Raw genomic sequence first — 19,698 nt, forward strand, 5'->3', positions numbered from 1 at the left:
AAGTTACACTGTTTTTTTTTTTTTTCCCCAGGACTCTTAAGACACACTGCAGCCCCTTAAAACATGGCATGCAATGAGGAATAAGAACCCTTACAGGGGCAACACCGTGTAGAATTCATACAGCTCTTAAAGGACTGGCTTTCATAGGCCGAAGTCTACAGTAGAACCTGCAAAGGAAGGCTCAGCAACCAGCACCTGTGGGTGCATGGCCACGTTTCTGGGAATAAAATTCTGGTCACACTAACTAAAGCTAACACACTCCAAGAAAGGTGTCAGAGGAGCACTGCCAGTCACACCAAAAGGCGTACTGTGACGGCTGGCAGGAAAGGTTTTGTTGAGGTGACAGCTTTAGCAAGGCCCAGCGCCTGCAGAGGCCCAGAAAAGGTGACTTTGGTAACGGGATGGACTGTGGTGGCGGTGGTGGATCTATGCTGGAACCAAGGCTGGCGATCCGGCCCTGGGCGAGCAGAGTGGGGCTGTCCGGACCCAAGGCAGCAGCCGGGCTCGCCGTGCCCTCGGCCCGCGCCATCGCCTGCACAGGGGAGCCGGAGCCGCGGGAGCAGTGACCGCACGGCCAGGGACGGGCTCCCGGCCCGGGGAGGGGCTCCCGGCCGGCAGGGCAGGGCAGGGCAGGGCAGGGCAGGGCAGGGCAGGGCAGGGCAGGGCAGGGCAGGGGGGGCCGGTACCGGAGCCCCGGGCCACCCCCTGCCCCACACTCCGTTCCCGCCTCCGCGCACGCGCGTGGGGGCCGGGGGGGAGCGCGCACGCGACATCCGGGCGCCCCGCCCCCTCCGCCGGCGGCCAACGGGGTCGCGCCGGCGCGCGCGCGCTCCCGGGCCTCGGCCCCGCCCCCCCCGCCCCGCCCCTCCGCGCGCTCGCCGGCCCGGGCACGCGCGCGCGCGGCCGGCGGGGGCGCGGCCGGAGCGGGGCCGCGCCGGGAGCCCCGCGGGCGGCGAGGCCGGGCCGGGAGAGGCGGAGCGAAGCGAGGAGAAGAGGAGAGAAGCGGACCGAGCGCGGTGGCGGCGGCCGGAGCCCGGCGGGGGGAGAGCGCCAGGCGCAGCGCAGGCTCCGGCGCCTGCTCGCCTGCCTGCGGAACGACGGGGACGGGTGAGCCGCCGCTGCCGTCCGCGTCTGGCCGGGAGAGCCGGGCCCTGCGCCCCGCCAGGGGCCGCGCCCGCTGCCCGGCAGCCCGGCGGTAAACAAATGGCGGCCCGGGGAGCCCCAGCGGTGGGGGCTCCTCCCCGCCCCCGCCCCTGACAGGTCTCGGCCGGGAGAGGCCGCGGGGGGCTCGGTGTGCGGCGTCGCCTCCTCCCCGGCCGTGCCCTGTGCCCCCGGGCCCGGAGCGCCGGGCTGTGCCGGCCGGGCCGGGCCGGGCCCTGCAGGGAGCCGCCGCCGCCGGGCCCGCGGGGGGCGCCGGGCGGAGCTGTGGGTCCGCCGCTCCCTCCGAGCCCGCCGTGCTGCCCGCGCTGCCGGGGGGTCGCGATTGCACCTGGGGAAGGGCGTGGGGCCGGGGGCTGCCTGGAGACCGCGGTCGGAGAGTCGCCTTTCTGCGTGAAAGGAGGGGGAAGAGAACAAATAATCCAGAGGTATTGCTGAAATCCTTCTCTAATCCCCCGTGTTCGTGTTATTTCGAGTAGATGCGCTCAGACCGTGCGAGAGGTGGTGTTTTCTCTCGGTCCGTTTTTTTAGTGGCAGTTTTTTGACGTGCGGTGGAGCCTTTGTTTCCCTCCTCGATGAAGGTAACGAGGGTGGTGTGGCTGTACTCCTGTAACCCCGCAGGTCGGCAATCAGCACACGGGGAGATGACAGCAGCTTGTTGAACGGCTCGCTGGTTGGAACGGCTGTGTGGCCTCACTTCCAAAAGTTCTAGTGTCGCTGTTGTTCGCAGCAGGTCTTTGGAATTCTTCAGGGAAATAACCCATGGGCTGGAGAGGTGGCTTTCTTTTGTTCTGTAAAGCTCTGCTGGGATTTGGCTGAGGAGCTTTTCATAATCCTTGTTTCCCCTTCCCTGATTATGTTGTGAATATGCCGGATAAGTGTTTGTTAGCATACTAGTGCAAACCCGGTGCCCCTGAAGTAACAGCCTCACCTTGTTTGTGCCAGCACTTCAGGCAAGATATCTCCTCTGCTTTCTCCAGAATTGGTGTGGAGTGCTTGGTGGTTAAGTCCTTCACCTGGACACCTGCTTCCTTCTGCTTCAAGGTTGAGTGATACACCGTAACTTGTGCTCTGATTTGGGAGGTTAACGTTCATGCATCTTGTTTGAGGAAGATGTCAGTTATTTATGGCCTTCCCCTCTGAACCTGTCTCCCAGAAGTACAAAAAATATTAGAAGAAGTTTGTTGGTAAGCAAGTTGAGTACCTGGAATACTGAAAAAATGCACTGGCAGCTTTACTTTGTCTTCCACTCTGTATGCATGTAAACATCGATGTGGAATTTCTCCATAATGGTCAAGTTTCATTGAGAGAAGAAACAGATTACAGAGAGTGAATTGGGATTGTGCTGCAAGCTGAGACTTTGTGGGGTCTCTTCTCTCATTTGCTTCCAAAGTTAGAAGGTGTTAGAGAGCAGGAGAATCCCAGCAGAATTGGCAAAGGCTATGTGGGCAAAAGCAGTGTTTTTACTCTGAACATTCTTTTGCACTAAATTCTGTATTTAGTCAATTAACTTCCTAAATTCGGGTTGTATTTCCCTTGCTTCCTACTTTGATGCTAGAAGTCTAATGGCCTAAGTAAGTGCTGTGTTTAACAAGCAGTATCTGGTTGGAAAGTTTCTGGACAAGATTTCTGCATGATTTTGGACAGCCAGGTTTTTATGTTGTAAAGAGTGTCTACAACAGAGGGTGTAGTCTACAACGTTGTGAATAAGAGAGCATATGGTTATTAGTCTTCAAATGAGTTCCTGTGGCTGCTGCAGATTTCAGCTGTGAAAGCAAACCCTGTTTTGCCTTCAGTCCAATTGCACTAAAAGGAGCAAAATTTCCTTCATATTGATGGACCTATTTCTTTGGTGGGCTCTGTCTATAAGGAGGCAAATGCTGTCTGCCTCTGGCAATGAGATCCAGTGGAATAAAGATGGGATCAGGGAATCATGTATAGTCATCATTGTGCTGGTGACAATTTCCCTTCAGTTTCATTATTTGCATAAAAAGAATAAAAATAATGTATCTATTGGTGAGATGCTTGGATTGAATAAGAGGTGGTAAGTATTCCTAAACAGACCACAAATAAATGAATATTTACATTATTGATGGTTACAGAGAAATCTGTGTAAGCTGTCCTAAGTGTCAGGACATTGTCTAAGTCTCAGTATTGAATGAAGGAAAAGACTGAAAAGTCTTGTAATATAAACTGGTCTGAAACAATCCAAGAGAGTTAAAATGGCAGGGGAGCTCTAGATTTTAACTTGCTCTGCAGGCTACTGTTTTTAATGGTTTCTGATGCGACACTTGGTGTCTTTTTATAATTTTATAGTAATCTGGTAATGCTGTTTGAAGCTTCAGGTCCTGCAAACCCCTACAGTCAGTAGATCATCCTGTTGAGTAGATTGTGCTGCTTGTAACCAAATGTCCAATGCTGATCTAAGCTCTTAATGTGAAATCGTGGTGAAAAAAAAATGATAGGTCTAAATTTAAGGCTTGAGAATGGAAGGCATGGTGAGGTGAGTTTCTGAGTGGTGTAGTTACAGCTGTTCATGTAAAACTTTAGGTAGGGATTCAGGCTGATTGTGGTACCTGGTTCAGACTTAGCTACAGAGGTGCTGGAAGGTGGGTGGTGTTTTGATGAAGTTAGAGGCTTTCGTTTGTTTATTTGGAAACATCTCTAGCACAAACTGTAGTTTTCCAAAAGTCCTGTTTGACAGAGAAATTTGCTGGTATGAGAGATTCATTGCAAATAGGATCTTTTCAGGAGTGTGCTTTATTGGCAAAGCTTTAATACTCTTACAAAACCTTGTTTTGTCTGAGTCACTGTTGTCACCAGATAAGGAATGTGTTTGGATAGGATCGTTATGCTGGAGTCCTTGTGGGCAAAAAGAAATAACATCAAGCCTGTTGACATTTGGAAAAGGCACTCTAAGTGATATTAGAGATAACAAATTGATGAATAATCGTTTGTCCTAAAACCCTGTACGAACTTGTAGTGAAGATGCTTGTGCTTTCCAGTTCTTCATTCATGTCAGAAACATATTGAAAGAGATGGTATAACATGCTCACTATGAGATATGTTCCCAGCTTTCTGTCATCAACTGTTTGAGATAGATGAGGTTTTGCTTAGACAATAGTTTTATTTAAAACTGTGGGGGTTTGGGGTTTTTTTTTTACTGTTTTGTTGGTTTTAAAACCAAGCAGCTTGGAAGGGGGAAAAGCCTGACAGTTGCAGCGAAAAGTGCCTTTCATTTGATAAGAAATGGAAATACCTGAAAATAGACTAGATTGAAATTATTAAAACTGTCTTATAATATTTTTTTTGTTTTACTTCAAATTTTTCAAAATATTTTGAGACAAACTCTCATCATTTCTACTTCAGTGTGATCTGATAAGGTATCCTTGTGGGTATGTCTGTTAAATTTTTTTGTGTGCTGTCTATTTTGTTGCATATTAGTCAGGCCATTGTCTGCTAACAAGGGTATCTTTTTAACAGAGAAAATAACTTGATATGGGCAGAATACATGACATTGCACTTCAGTGTAGGAGAAAAGTTGCTTTCATAGTCAATTTACTTTAAAGTTGTTTTCTCATTTTGCTAAGTGACCTGGATAAACTTCTGTAGTAAGACCTGAAACAGTATGTTAATGAGATGTTTGGCCTGATTTCTGTAACTATGCAGAGGTCAGGAATTCTTCGGCAGCAGCATATATGAATTAAAATATTACATAAAAAGATCTATTTTTTTGTTTCTTTTGGGTGGTTAAAACTACCTACTGTAATACAGAATGCATTATTTTTTTCCAGTAGTTCTGTTTCTGGTTACTGAGAAATGGCCTTTTTTCTGTCCTACCTTTCTGGAGGATTTGTGAGTTGGTGTTGGGATAACAATATCATTGTTCCTTTGGGCATATCAGCTTGGTTTCACCTCTCTTAAGTTTTAGTGGTAATCCTTGGGCATGAAGGAATGGAAGAAGCATCTTGTTTTAGTAAAAAACTTTTTAATAGTAAGCAACTGCTTAATAAGTTCCCATGTATGAAGGCTGAAGATGGACAAATTTTAACTAGACTAAAATGCAATTTGTAAAAGAGTCAAACTTTCTTTATTTCTTTTAGTTCTCCAGCTGTTGCAATCTTTCATATGAGTTCGTTTTTTTGTTTTTTTTTTTTTACTGAAGTGGTCAGAGCAGTGGATTAAGTGCAGTAGGTCAGAATAATAACTTCTAATAATCTGTTACGGCCTTAAGTGTAATTGGGTTACCATCCAGTGTGACTAACAGCAATAAGCTAAAATGACAGAACTTAGGTTGTACTTGGGAAGTCTGTTAAAAACTTGTTTATATTCCCATAAAAGCTACAAAAAAATTTCAGCGTTTGTAGCCCCAGACAGTGTAAGCTTGTGACCTTTTCAGGGGATTGTACATACAGAAAGTAATGTCTACACCTGAAATGAAACCTTACTTCTGATCTCATTTCTTGCAGAATCTGCAGCAGTCAAGGAGTCACACTGTCTTCAAGTTCAGAAGTGCTTTACACATGAACTCTACTGGCTCTCTAGCTGACTCTGCCCTGTCACCGTCTCCACAGGTAGAGAGTGCTTTTGTGCCTGAGCCGTGCAGCCAGTGCAGCTGCTCCTCGTGTGCTTGTCCTGTGTCCGCGCGTGCCCAAAGGCACATGGAGCTCTTTGGATTTCTTCTCGAGGGAATCTGTCAAGGAAGCAAGAATGCATGGCAGATGTGTCACAAAAGTACTCTAAAGAAAAGCCTCGTAGTTTTGCTTTTGATTTTTAGCACTCTTTTAACTGAGTTTAACAGGGATAAAAGAAAGTGTTCTGTCATTTCATCAGAGCTTCTATTCTAAAATGTAACAAAGCCAGACACATAGGGCATCAGTGGAGGGTCCACTTCAGTCAAAGCAGTAAAGCAGTCTATGGTTCCTTTGGTTCTTTTCTTTTCCCCTTGAATGCTTTCTTTTTTAATTTTTGGCTGCAGCGATTTGGGAGGAAATAATTTCACTGTATTCTCTGAATGGTAGGAAGATGATTTGCCACTAGGAAGATAGGATATTGAGGGCGGGGGCAGACATGGGAAAGTCTTCCTTATAAAGTTGGCATAAAAAAGATTGCAACTCCCTGTAATTCTAGTGCTCATCATTTCTGCTGTAGTTAGAGATTTCTCTTTTTTGGTCTGGTTTGTTTGTGAGGGGGATAGATAACTTAAAAAGTGTTTTAAAAATGCAGCTAGTATATATTCCTTCGATGCTAGACCACTGATAAAACTAGAATCTTTCCAGAAGTATATGTCCCTCTGAGGTGGTTTATTTTTTTTTTTTTACAGTAAAAAGCCATATTTTAGTGCAAACTTTTTCTGCCTCTTTTGTAGACTGTAGACTATGATGGTAATGGTTGAAGTAGTGTCCTGCTTACATAGTAAGCTTTAGTAATTGGAGCTCTTTTCATGTTTTCAGTGATTAACAATAAATTAATGTAGACTCATTCTATTATGTTCAGGATGTGCAGTCACTACCAGCCAGGGAAGAAGCTCTTGTCTTTGTTGTGGATGAATTTATGTTTGAGAATGCAGTGAACACTCATCCATCCAACTGTTTTGAATATAGTTTTAGCTTCCCTGGTCTGCCTTGTTGTAGCAGAAATCAGGATTGTCCTGATGAACTTGAGGTTGGGGGGTGGTAATTAGTATCGAGTAGGTTGAGGATTTGAGTTTGGCATCTGAAAGAGAAGCTTCTGACAGAAACCTGGGTAAAAGATGGAAGATGGAGAAATACAGCTCTTCTGATGCCTTGGACTGGCTACCTAGAACAGAGGCTAGACAGAGTTAGAGAATAAAGTGAGTATTTATTAAAGGTCTTTAACAGATACACCTTGGGCAGTGCAGGAGCCTCACAGACTCTACACCCAAGATGGATGATGGTCATGAGTTTTTTGGGCAGATATAAGTTTGGTCTGTTTATATATCGGAGATTAATTGTCCAATTACAGCCTGAGGTAATGAAGTCACATTCCCCCAGTTTGCTGCCCCCGAATTAACTTTGGTTTATACTTTTCAGGGCCTGAGGCTGTGATGATGACCTTAGTTCTCAGGCCTGGGAGGATTGCTTTTTCTGACCAAACTGTGATGAAAGCTTACTAACACTCTATATGGAATTCAGAGTTACGCACTAATCCAGTACAGGATCTGAAAAATATAACAGCTAAAAACTTAAGGCATCACTTTTGCAATGTCCGAAACAAAAGGGAATTTTTTAGTATGGTTTGCATGTATTTGCTTGTGGGTGGATTTGGGTGCTCCTGGGAGTTTAAACCTGTAGTACAGCTTGTGCGTCTCTAGTCTTCTACTTCCTTGAAGCAGTAATTTAGGAACCTGTTGGCCTATTCAGTTGAATTTGGTAGAAGAGTCTTTATAGGTTTGATGAATAAAAGGTGGCTGTGTAATGGAGGGCTCCAATAGCAGTAATGGTTGCTGTGATTTCCTGTCTTAGTGTCCCCAAAGAATTCATATAGGAAAGAGTGAGCAAGCAGGCTTTGGGTTTGATAATACTAAGGTACAGTTCTTGTGGTATAGAAGAGAGTGAGAGCTCACACTTGCAACTGAAGCACTGTGTGTGTCTGAAACCCTTATTATGCTATTTTAATGTTTGTGTTACAACAGCAACTGGAAATCACGTGGCTGTAGCAGCTGGAATTTTAATCCTTTTAATTATGACAGATTTTCGAAGCATGTTCTGGCTGATTTAGTCAGCTGACTGTATAGTATGTACAATAACATCAAGTGATGGCACAAATTCTGAGAGCAGTGGTCACCTCACTGGAACGGGATGTATTTTTAGGTTTCTCTGCTAGTAACAGTCAAGTGTATGCACTTCGGCACCCTGAACTGGAGGAACTGAAGCTGGTTGCTGACACTACACTATCAGAAAAGGACAGCTGTTCCATCTTGCTGTAGTCATTGTTCTGACACTGTCTTCTGACCATGTTGTGACAAGGAACACAGTGGGATATAAACACTGTAAACATTATTGATACGTGTTTTAATGAGTGGTATTTTTCTTTATGTCAGCACTGACATTCTTTGTTAGCCTTTTCAATTTGCTGTATTACAGGAAATAAAAGGACTTGTTACCTCCAGCGAGAATTTTCTTTATCTCCCCTTTACCCAACAGGTTTTTTCTTTACAAAGCAATATTTAGGAAGAGGGTGGTTCTTGTTCTCAGTATAGTACTAATGATATATTGGTTGTGGTTCTTTAATGGGAAATTATTCATATGTGAATGCTCTTAATCCATGAATGAAAGAGGTGCTAAGTTTTGGGGTTTACAAAGTTAGCTTACAAAATAGTGAGTCATGGCCATTTGCTGATTAATCAGTGTGCTAATTCTTGAGGTCTTATCTATTTATTTTACCAGTTTGAGAGGGTAATTTATTTTTTTTTTCCTTTGGAATCAATTAATTTGGAATTTAAGAATTGAATTATATCAGAAGCCTAAAGTAGTTCAAGCAGTCCAGGAACTCATGACTGCTCAAAACAGCTGTTAATTTTGAAGCTGAAGTATTAAAATTAAAAATGCATAAAAGGACATTAATATATTTAAAGAGACTTTGTAGTAACTTATAAATAAAATACAACATTCTGACTAAATTGAAGTTTTGCAGCAGGTAAGGGTTAAGGCTTGTAAGCAGAATGCAGGATTTTAGTGAATGTTCTGCTGATGGTCTACTGATGTCTGAAGATATTTTAAATAATACATTTAGAAAATGAGACAAAGGATTGGAATTTTAAGATAAATGGCAACTAACATCAAGCTTCTTGGTGACCAGTAAAATTCTTATTTATAGAAACTGAGAGAATGAGTTACTTCAGTTATTTGTTTTTGAGCATAACTGTTTCTTGATAAAACCAAGCAGAAGCATCTGTAGTAAAACGAATTAGCATCTAGCTATTGATAAGACTTGGGATTTTAGTGTCAGCTTTAGCTTTCACACACTTTTTGTTAGTGATATTTGATGTTTTCACCAGATTTTGTTTCCTTCTTACTTTGAAAGGTCATTTGCTTATATGAAATTATTAAGTTTTGATGTATATTAGCCTATGAGTGAAAGGAGTTCAGGAGCCTGAGAAAAGCCAGTATCATTGTGCAACTCAGGTTTCACAATCTGACTTGTAAAGACCAAGATAGTGTGCTGGGGAGGAGGATGTTTTAGTGTCTCAATAGAATGTTCTGTGTAAGCTCAGGCTATTTAAAGATATATTTAATGATGGTTGACTAATTTAGGGTATGTCTCCAGAAACGGTGCAGGCAAACATGAGTTCAGTTTGACTGTTCTGAGCTGCTGCATGTGGGCCAGCTTTGGCCTAGAAGCAGTAGAATAGTGCTGGCTTAGCAGTGTGTGCTGTTTTTCCAACATAATTGATACATGTCCCTTGCTGGGTTAAGTGAAGGTGGCTTGTCTGCCTTGTCAAAAATCAGTAAAATTTTGGCCCAGTTTGCTGTCATGTGACACATCTTGACATCCTCTGGTGGTGTTGATGTGACATTCCCAGTGCAGTCCAAGTGTCACAATGGGTATGGAATGGGGTCCAGGCAGCCTTGAGGGATGGGTGTGTGTCCCCCACCCGCTCTGTGTGCCCAGGCTGTGCCCAGCGCGGAGCCCTGCGGCGGCGGCAGAGCCCAGGGCAGCCCAGGCTGCCCCTCGCTGCTCCTCTGGGAGTCCTGTGAGTCTGGACAGCACTACCCCTGGCCTGCTGGCAGACTGTTCCCAGCTTTTCACCCAGTGGGAAAGGGCACTGGCAGCTCATGACATGAGTGCCCTCTTTTCACCTGGGCACTGTCAAGTGGATGGTGAAGCCGCTGGATGGGGTGAGAGCATCCATAACCCCGACATGAGGCAGAGGTTATCTGGATACCCTCACAGGCAGATGTGACCTGTGGGGCTGAGCCCAGTTAGCAACACATTGTCCCATCTTAAGAGAGCCATAGGTACTCCTGCCCTGAACACACCCGCATGCTGCTGCTCTCCAAGTGGCTCACTTCTGGCCAGCTTGAAGTGAGCAGGCTGTTGTTTTATGGGAGCAGGACTCTGTTTAGATAGATGGAGCAGGGGCTGGGCTCCCTAAAGGCGCTGGCATTATAAACTAACAATTGTCTTTTTCTGTGCTATTTCCATTTTGTCTTATGCACTTTAAAATACAGAACCTGAGAGCTTTCTTTTGATCTCTGTTCACCTGTTGACTTGAGGAGAAGTAGATTGGTTTCAGTATTGATGGCAATTTCTGAGATTTTCATTGGTCCAGCAACAGGCCACAGTATTTGGCAAGAATTACTCAGAGAGGGCTTTGCTGAAGTCCTAAAATTATCTTCAGAGAAATAATTTTTTCATTCTTTACTGAACATGTTTAGTCTCTTGTAGTAGATGCTATCTGACTTAATTAGCAAGTCAAAAGCAGGTTGTGTGCCAGAGAGGTTTGCAAAAATGTTTAACAAGTCAGTCAGTGAGTCCAGTGACTGATACATTTGACAATTTATTCAAAGCTTACTCAGTATATAAATGCTAAGGTATGGTGGGGGAAATTCAGCTGTGTTTTGCCTACTAAGTGTAGCACATATGCTTTTTTTGTTAAAAGTGTTCAGGAGAGTGGGTGGCTGAAATATTTAAGTTATCTAAATTACGACGCATGGGGGTATGAGGACTGATTGCTACTTAAAGTTGGCATGAATTTCAAAGCATTACAAAAGAACACAAGTGAGTGAAGTGTCACACAGATTTCTATTTAAATGCTTTAAATTATTTAAAGTGGAATGTCTAAAAGGCACTTTTGTTTCCTTTTACTTTCAGTTTAAAGAGAAGCAGTTTTCTTGTTATAGTTTAGAGTAATTTTAATTTAAGAAGTTTAATGCCTTAACCTGAGGTGTTTAGTCTAAAGACAATGTGTGAGAGCACTTGTTAGCAGAATAAGGAACCATTTTTATTAATCTTGAATTCTTTGAGTGTTTTTATTTCTGAAAAAAATTGGTAGAGAGAGAAGAGTGAAGAAAAGATGGAACTGAGCAATGTATTTTTGAAACAGTATTTTTGAAATCTGGCTCTGTGCAAGTCATTTACTGATTCCTCTGAACTTTAATCCCTGGTATCACTTCTGAGAGGGAGTCTGTAAGAGCATAGGGGAGAGCTTGGTAACGTGTGTGGGCCTGCACTCCAGCCAGAGAGCAGTTCCAGACTTTTTGAAAGTATGATACAAAGACACAAAGTTTACTCTTATTTTTTTTTATTTTTATTTTTTATTATTTTTTTCATGCCACAACAAAGAATTGAATTTTTTGTTAGCATCAGTGTGTTGTTATAAATTGTACCATGGATGTGTATGTAGTTTGATTTGTATTGCTGTTTAGCCTTATTATGCAGAGCTGTTGATATCCTTACACTTTGAATTGCTGGTATTGGGACCAGGGTGACCATAGGATGCTTTCAAAAATTACCTTTTGTGGGTTGAAGTGGGCATATAGATAGGACCATGTTGGCAACTAATGTTTTATGTAAATGCTTTCAGTGAAATAAAAGGACTTATTTAATATATAGTGTAATTATGTAGTATTATTGCTACCCTTGTACAACAACTACTGTAAAAAATAAAGGGAGAAGGCTATAGGCTGTGGATGAAGAAAAAGAGTGAAGAGCTGTTGTAAAGGACTGCAGTCTGTCAGAAGCAGGGAGTGGGGAGAGAATGGGACCTGGCATGGAATTGAGATGCTCACTAAAGGCAGCAGAGCGCCTTAAACAGAACTGCAAGAAGAGGGTGTCAGCAGCATAGGTGGTAGCAGGCAACTGCGGGAACAGGTTGCCTCTGTTTAATTTAGAGAATTGGACCTGAGGATTAATCTGGTTTCCTTTATTTTTGTCTCTGTACTCTGTGTAATTGTATCATTTATAATTTTAGGTAGTTGGCTATATAGTCAAAGGTCATGCTTTGTTTTTCATGGAATGATCTATTTGCAATGGCCAGGGGAAAAGGGCTATTCCACAGGGAAGGATTATACAGCATTTTTATTTAAGTTACATATGTTAGACCTGGTAAATGAATGCATCGATTATGTTCTGGGCTCTGATACAAATGTGTGATTTTAATTTTCAGCTGTGATTTCTTTGAAATGTTACATACTTGTTTCCTTAAATGTCTACTGATCAAACATGCAAAACTGCAAAGAGTAGCTAGGAAATATTAACAATATTGGGTTAATATTTTAAGCTGTTGTCTCCTTTCTCTTTACTCAGAATTGGATTTACAGTCATGGAGGAACATCAGCAACACTTACACTGTGTGAACTGTGTCAGCCGTCGTTGTATGACCAGACCAGAGCCGGGCATTTCCTGTGATTTGATTGGCTGCCCCTTGGTTTGTGGAGCAGTTTTTCATTCATGTAAAGCTGAGGAACATCGCATGTTATGTCCACTTGAAAGAGTGCCTTGTTTGAATAGTGGCTTTGGATGTCCCTTCATAGTAGCCCGAAATAAAATTGCTGATCATCTAGAAGTTTGTCCTGCAAGTGTGGTATGTTGTACCATGGAGTGGAATAGATGGCCAGTCAGTTACGCTGACCGCAAATCTTATGAAAACCTGAGTAAAGATGTTGATGAAGTGGAGCAGCTAGATATGGCTTTAGCTCTTCAAGACCAGCGCATGTTGTTAGAATCACTTAAAGTAGCAACTATGATGTCAAAAGCAGGTGATCAAATACCAGAATCCAGAGAGCAAACCTCTGTCAAATCAAGTGCCCCCAATACAGTGCATACCAATGGTTTGATGCCTGTAGATGAAGAGTCCTATGGTGCACTTTATCAAGCTACTGTAGAAACAACAAGGAGTTTAGCTGCTGCTCTGGATATCTTGAACACTGCTACAAGGGACATTGGTATGTTAAATTCAAACCTCTGCATTTCACCACATGAAATGAAGGAAGATCCCAAGATTAAAGAACAAGCATCTAGTGGCATTATTCAGGATAAAATGTCTGACTCTGAAAATCCAGATGAAGATAATGTAGGAGCTGTTGGGGGAATGAACTTTGATAGCCTGAGTCAAAATTCACAAATGGAGCAAAATGGTTCTTGTGATATTTGTTATGATGTAGTGCAAAACCATGACTTAAATCTAAACCTGAGTAACTCTTCTCTTTTGTGTAATGGCTTTCATGTAGAAAATGAGTGTTCAAAGGTGTTGGACCACAGTGAAGATCTTGGTGCATCTAATTCAAAGCCATCCACTGTAGCAAATGGTGAATGTACTGCATCTCATGATGATGAAGAAGCATTACAGTCTTGCAGCTCCTGCCCTGTAACAGCACAAGTTGAAGTAATACCAGCTGATCACTTAGTTAATGGCAATGCTAATCATGTATTACTTCCCCATAATGCTAATGAAGAAGAAATGTTAGAGAGACAAGTGGAGCAAGAAAGATTGAGAAACTTAGATGCATTTTCACTTTTACGGCATCGATCGTACAGATTCCTTGTTAACCATTATTGGTCAACACCAAAAGAAGACAAAGCTGTTGATACATCAGATTTGGAGATAACAGAAGATCCTATGGGTCTTCAGGGAATTGATCTAATCACTGCAGCTCTGTTGTTCTGCCTTGGAGATTCTCCCGGAGGTAGGGGGATATCAGAAAGTCGTGCTGTCGATGTGTATCATGTTGACTTTGGGACCCAAACATTTTCTCTCCCATCTGCTATATTGGCCACAAATACAATGGTGGGGGAAATAGCTTCAGCTTCTGCATGTGATCATGCCAACCCACAGCTCTCAAATCCAAGTCCGTTCCAGACCCTTGGATTGGATTTGGTATTGGAATATGTGGCTAGATACCAAACAAAACAGCGTTCAATGTTTACATTTGTTTGTGGACAGTTGTTTAGAAGGAATGAATTTTCATCACATTTTAAGAACGTGCATGGAGACATTCATGCTGGCCTCAATGGCTGGATGGAGCAGAGGTGTCCTTTGGCATATTATGGGTGTACGTATTCTCAGCGAAGGTTTTGCCCTTCAACACAAGGGGCAAAAATTATTCACGACCGCCACTTACGGTCATTTGGAGTGCAGCCTTGTATATCCACAGTATTAGTAGAACCAGCAAAAAGCTGCTTAATTGGACTACACAATGACCATCTGAGTAGTCTACCTTTTGAGGTGCTGCAGCACATTGCTAGTTTTCTAGATGGCTTTAGTTTATGTCAGCTTTCAAGAGTGTCACGTTTAATGAGAGATGTGTGCGGAAGCTTACTTCAAGCACGTGGAATGGTGATACTGCTTTGGGAGAAGAGAAAGTGCCCAGAAGGAAGTTCTTGGCAGGTAAAAGAAAAGGTAAGTTACTATCTTTTTTTATTTTGAAAGTGAAAGGGAAAGTATTACATTGGTCCTGTTTCGGCTTTCTTTCTCTTAATATTATGTCTGTTACTACTGGATTTTGGTATAATAACCTTTCAAGAAAGAGGTGGTTGTATAGAAAAAGTGAAAATTGCTGCATGTTGTCTCCATCTTCTCTGTACTTGGAGAAGTAGAAATAGAGTCTGTGTAGTTTTTGCTGGATGTAAGTAAATTCTGTTTCTTCAAGTATTTTCAAATGTCAAAAGATTACTCCATTATTTGCTTTAAAATCAATATTCTATAGAAGTGGGAAATCTGCCTATAAAGTTTGCTTTCTTTCCCTGTGTTGTGTTTGCAGCAATTTTTTTTCAAACCTGTTAAGATCATATCTATTGCTTTAGTACTGAATGCCTTAAATACTGAAATAATTTAAGGCCTTTGGATGACCTTTGTGTAATACAGTTTTTGCCATTCTCCCCACCCCAAACTGCAGAGTATTTGCGGGACTCATTTGGAGCTGCAGAAGTTGATAAGAAATGAACTGTTGTGGCTGGTCTTAAAATACCTTGTCATTTAACTTCTGATTGTATCTATTTTGTGGACACAAAAAATATTACCTTTGTTTCTTCCCAGTGTTCAGAATTATCATGGAGTCTGAATCAGCCTGGGACTAGCAGTACTAAACTGTATAGTGTATTTTGTCATATTGATTTTTAGCATGAGTTATTGACAATGTTACACCTGGAAGTTTTATGGCACAAGCCTATAATTTCCTGCTCTGAGTTCAGGTTTCTTAAAACATGATGAGCCTAAGTGCAGCTTATTTTCTAGGTTTGGCGCTTCAGTACAGCCTTCTGTACTGTGAACGAGTGGAAGTTTGCTGACATAGTGAGCATGGCCGACCACTTGAAGAAGTGTAGCTACAACGCCGTGGAGAGGAGAGAGGAGGCCGTGCCGCTGCCATGTATGTGTGTGACACGGGAGCTCACCAAGGAGGGACGTTCACTGCGCTCGGTTCTCAAACCAGTTCTCTAAGCATCGCAGCCACTCCAATTGCACATACACTCAAGCACCTGATATAACCTCGGTAATATTACGAGACACTTTATTAATGTACTAAAGATACTTTCTAGCTAAATCTACTCTGTCACTGTGTATATAAGGTTTGAAGTGACATTTATTTTTTATAATACTGTTTAGCTGGAAAGTAATGAAAGTTGCCTTAACGTTTGAAAAATTCGGAACTTGCTGGACAGGGTAGTTTTATCTAACTTATATAATTTAAGAACAAAAATCCTAAGGTGTGTTTTCTGATTCACTGGTGCCCATGTAGCTGTTGACTGATAACATTTCAAAAATGGCCTCTAAATGGTATCCACATTTGGATAGGAAACACTGAACTGTATTGAGAGGAAAGTCCTGTCCAAATTCTGTACCTTCTGTAACTGGTCGGGTTTTTTTTAAAGAAATTATAATCCAAATATTTGAAAGATAAGGAAGAATTCAAAACTTTATAATAGATGTCTCAAACATCTTTTCAGCATTTTAAGCACATCTTTTCTCATGAAATCAGTGTTCTCTACTGCTCTTCCTAGTTAACAGGAGATCTAGGATCAGCTTTTTTTTAAAAAAAGGTTTTTTAGGAATGATCTAAGTGAACTCAGATTTACAGCAGCTTAGTTTTTAGTACAACTTTGTTTTGACATGTCAACAATTGCTATTTTTCTTCTGAACTCTTAACAGTTGTTTTACTTCTGGGAGCAAAACTTTTAGAGCTAAAACCATGGAATACTAGTTTTTACTTTCACACCTACAATTATATCAGTGTCAAATGTTCAGAAAATTTTTCCTTGTCCTGCAGTTGGCTGAGGGTTAAATTGCTTGAGCAGTCAGAAATTCAAAGTATGTGATGAACAGTTATGAATTTATAGTGCAGCTAATGAAAGGGCTTTACTTGTTCTGTGGTATTGTGAGATGTATTGTCTCCTTTTCTGTTAATTTGTCTATAAAAATGCTGCTTTTTAAAGGAGCATTTTAAATTACTGGTATGTATAGCAAATGTATCATCTTCATAAGATGAGACATGATTTGTTAATTGCATAAGGCATATCAGAAATCTTATGTTAAACCACATTTGTGAAACCAATAACTCCAATTTGCTTCCAGTCTTCCATAAGAAAAGATCTTACATAGAGTTTGTGAACAGAGAATACATGCTATGAAAAATGGCCTGGTATAGCAAACCTTTAATAACTTGAACTGACTTTCCAACTTGTTTGTATTACTGTCGGTGTTTCTAGCCTGTTGCACTTAGCAACTGTGCCACAAAGCTAAAACAGAAACAGACCAGAGCTTGGAACAATGAAATACAGTTTGTATTTCCATTATAGGGAAAAAAAGAGATTAGTAAGGAGGAGATGTTTACAAAGATGGCTAAATTTATTACTTGTAATTTCTGTACCGGACACTTGTTTATGGCTAGTCTGGCTGCAGTTCATAGCTTTGGTATCTGTGCATTTCCCATTCTGGATTCAGCCCAGCTAAACATTCACTGCCTTTTTTCTATTCAGAGTGCTACAGGTGCCCAGAAAAAAAAAAAATAAACAAAACTAGTTCTTCAGTGCCATGAGTTGAAATTATAAGAACTCAAATAGAAGCTTTGCCTGGATCTTGCAACTGCATGTTCTCGTTCCAAAACTTCTCTTCTTTGTTGTGTGAAGAGAAGAAAGGAGTAAACTCTCTACAGAAGTTAGCAACATTTGCAGTAATTCTTAGCTGTTACCACAGTTCTCTGGAAAAGAGAATCTAGATTCAAGTACAGAACTGACTATAGCAACTGGGTTTTAGGTAGGAATCTTACACCCCCAGCCTGGTTCTTTAAACACATTGAAATGCTCATTACCCACAAATTCTTCAGTACAAGGCAGGAGACAGACTTTCATCAGTTCTTGTTTTTTAGCTCTAATGGCTCCTTGCTGCTGCTCTCCAGTGTTTAAAAGTAGTTGTGTGACTGGGAGGATCCTGAAAGTTGAGGAGATAATGCTTGCATTTATGGCTAAATCTACTTTAAAACATCTGTCTTGGGTTACTGGTATTTTTTAGTGAACAATGTGGTGGTTTTGGTACTCTGCATTCTTTCTGACTCCCCAGAACCCTGATAAGTATGGTAGGCAGGCACATGTCTTGGTGCTTATGGAAAAGAAGATGTTCAGTTAGAGGAACTGGTGTTAGAACCTCGCTTGTAGCACAGTACAGACCTGCATCTAAAGTATCATCAGTTGTTGATCTATTAAAATGAACTTTTAAAGTACTCTTTGTAAGAAATAACACTATTTCTCAGTACATGCACTTTTATTTTCAAATGTAGATACAGGCTTTTTTGTTAAATTAGTTTATTTTTTATGAGAATCCAGAGCTATTAAAATATCAATGTTGTAAACAACATCTCTGCCTTGTAAACTGCTCCAAATGCAGGAATACAGTATACTTAGGATTAAACTTTTTTTTTTTACACTGCTATGCAGTTTGTAAAACATCTATGGTGTATAGTCAGTCTATCAAAATGTGACTTGTTCACATTTGCCCTTGAATTTTAAAAATGTCATATCCCTTTCCTGGTACATGTTCCGTACATCATATATAGACAGCTGTTCCAGTCTTTCTTTTACTTGATACCACATTGCTACTTTGTTAAAAATACTATGTTTTCAATCATTATGCAATTTTTTTTTCAATGTCTGTTGAAATCCTAATAAAACTTTTGAAGTTTCTCTTTTAGTATGATTGTATTTTCTTTAAAGCTCATCCACAGCCCTTGGGTGTTCAAGCATGGTACTCAAAGTCTGCCTACAGGATTCCAGTAAGTACTCCAAAAATAGTTACATACTGGAAGCTATTTACAAACATTCAAACATTGCAGAATTTGGAAGTGGTTAATATTTATGCACATTTCAGAACAAAGATTGTTCATTAATTTTCAGATTATCTACCAATTTCTATTGTTTTGGTCTGTTATGCATCATAGATTCCCTTCCACAATTAAAGATTTGAGTACATAACATTGAAGACAGATATTGTAGTTTGTAGGTTTGTTCTAGTTGATTTTTCTGAGTAATAAATTGGAAAGATTATCTCATCAACATGGTATACTGGTGGTTTGCAAAGAACATTTTCAGTCTGTTGTTTCATGAGCAAAGCTTTCTGTAGAAAGTTGTTGGTTAGAGTAGTACAGAAGCAAAAATTTAGGGTGTTTAGATAATGGTTGTATTTCAGACTGCTTATGGAATGGCAAAATATAAAACACAATTAAAATAGACTGCTCAGAAATTGATGTTTTGCCCTGATATTTGCTAATACTGGCATACTAATAGTCTTTACAAATAAAAATGATGCCCATACTACACTAGGTTCAGCCTTAAAAACTTGTTACTGTTTTATGTTATAGACATTTGGGTTTTCTCTCTCCATAACTGCCTTAGATATTCTGCCGTGTAAGAAAATATTTTTTCTTTAACTTTCTTGATGCTTGAAGTATTGTAGGGCATTTGCCCGTATGTTTTAGGTTGTTTTTCTGAGATTACTACTGCTGAAACTACTTCTGTGCTGCATGTAATTTTCTAAAATGAGAATTAAGTTCAGTAGATAATTCAATGCCTGCTGTAATACCAGATTTAAATTCCTTTAGTCAGAATGTCTGTTCAGGCAGCTTTGATCATCTTCAGATGAGCAGAAACCTAGCAGTTGTTTACGGCACTGAGGAAAAAACTAGTATTCAGATAGGATTTATAAAAAGTTACGGCATGTAAAGCAGAGTTTAAAGAATGGGAGTCTCATAGTGTGACTTTTTGGCATGTGGTGAATATTGAAGCAATAATCCAAACTGGAGAGAGAGACTGAATGAAGAGATAGAATAACTCAGGCATGGAGTCCCAGCATGTACAGACTCTTCTGAGAGACTGTGAGAATGCTGGGAGTTTGACTTGTACGTGCTGCAGCTGTGTTTCAGTGGGGATTTATCAGTTTTTCCATAATAGCAGGAGTTGTCCTGCTGTTGCTTGTGCTTTAATGTGCTTTAGTTGTAAACTGTCTCCAAGCACTGCTAGCATTCCTAGATCAAGTGTTAGTCAAGTTGAACACAGTCCTCTACTGAATGCAAGGTATGTAGTTGATGTAGA

The 19,698-nt window shown here is 41.2% G+C and overlaps 1 protein-coding gene across 1 annotated transcript; it reads left to right on the plus strand.

Annotated features, from left to right (window-relative positions):
• Nucleotides 1-938: 938 nt before the first annotated feature.
• Nucleotides 939-18,301, plus strand: FBXO30 (F-box protein 30). The gene is made up of 4 exons (XM_083857699.1): nt 939-1,107; nt 5,628-5,732; nt 12,430-14,521; nt 15,356-18,301. Exons 3-4 carry the CDS (start codon nt 12,446-12,448, stop codon nt 15,557-15,559), a joined length of 2,280 nt encoding a protein of 759 aa, XP_083713825.1. The 5' UTR covers nt 939-1,107; nt 5,628-5,732; nt 12,430-12,445; the 3' UTR covers nt 15,560-18,301.
• The last annotated feature ends 1,397 nt before the right edge of the window (nt 18,302-19,698 follow it).

Source organism: Zosterops lateralis (genome assembly GCF_965231275.1).
Source record: "Zosterops lateralis genome assembly, chromosome: 3".
NCBI lineage: Eukaryota > Metazoa > Chordata > Aves > Passeriformes > Zosteropidae > Zosterops > Zosterops lateralis.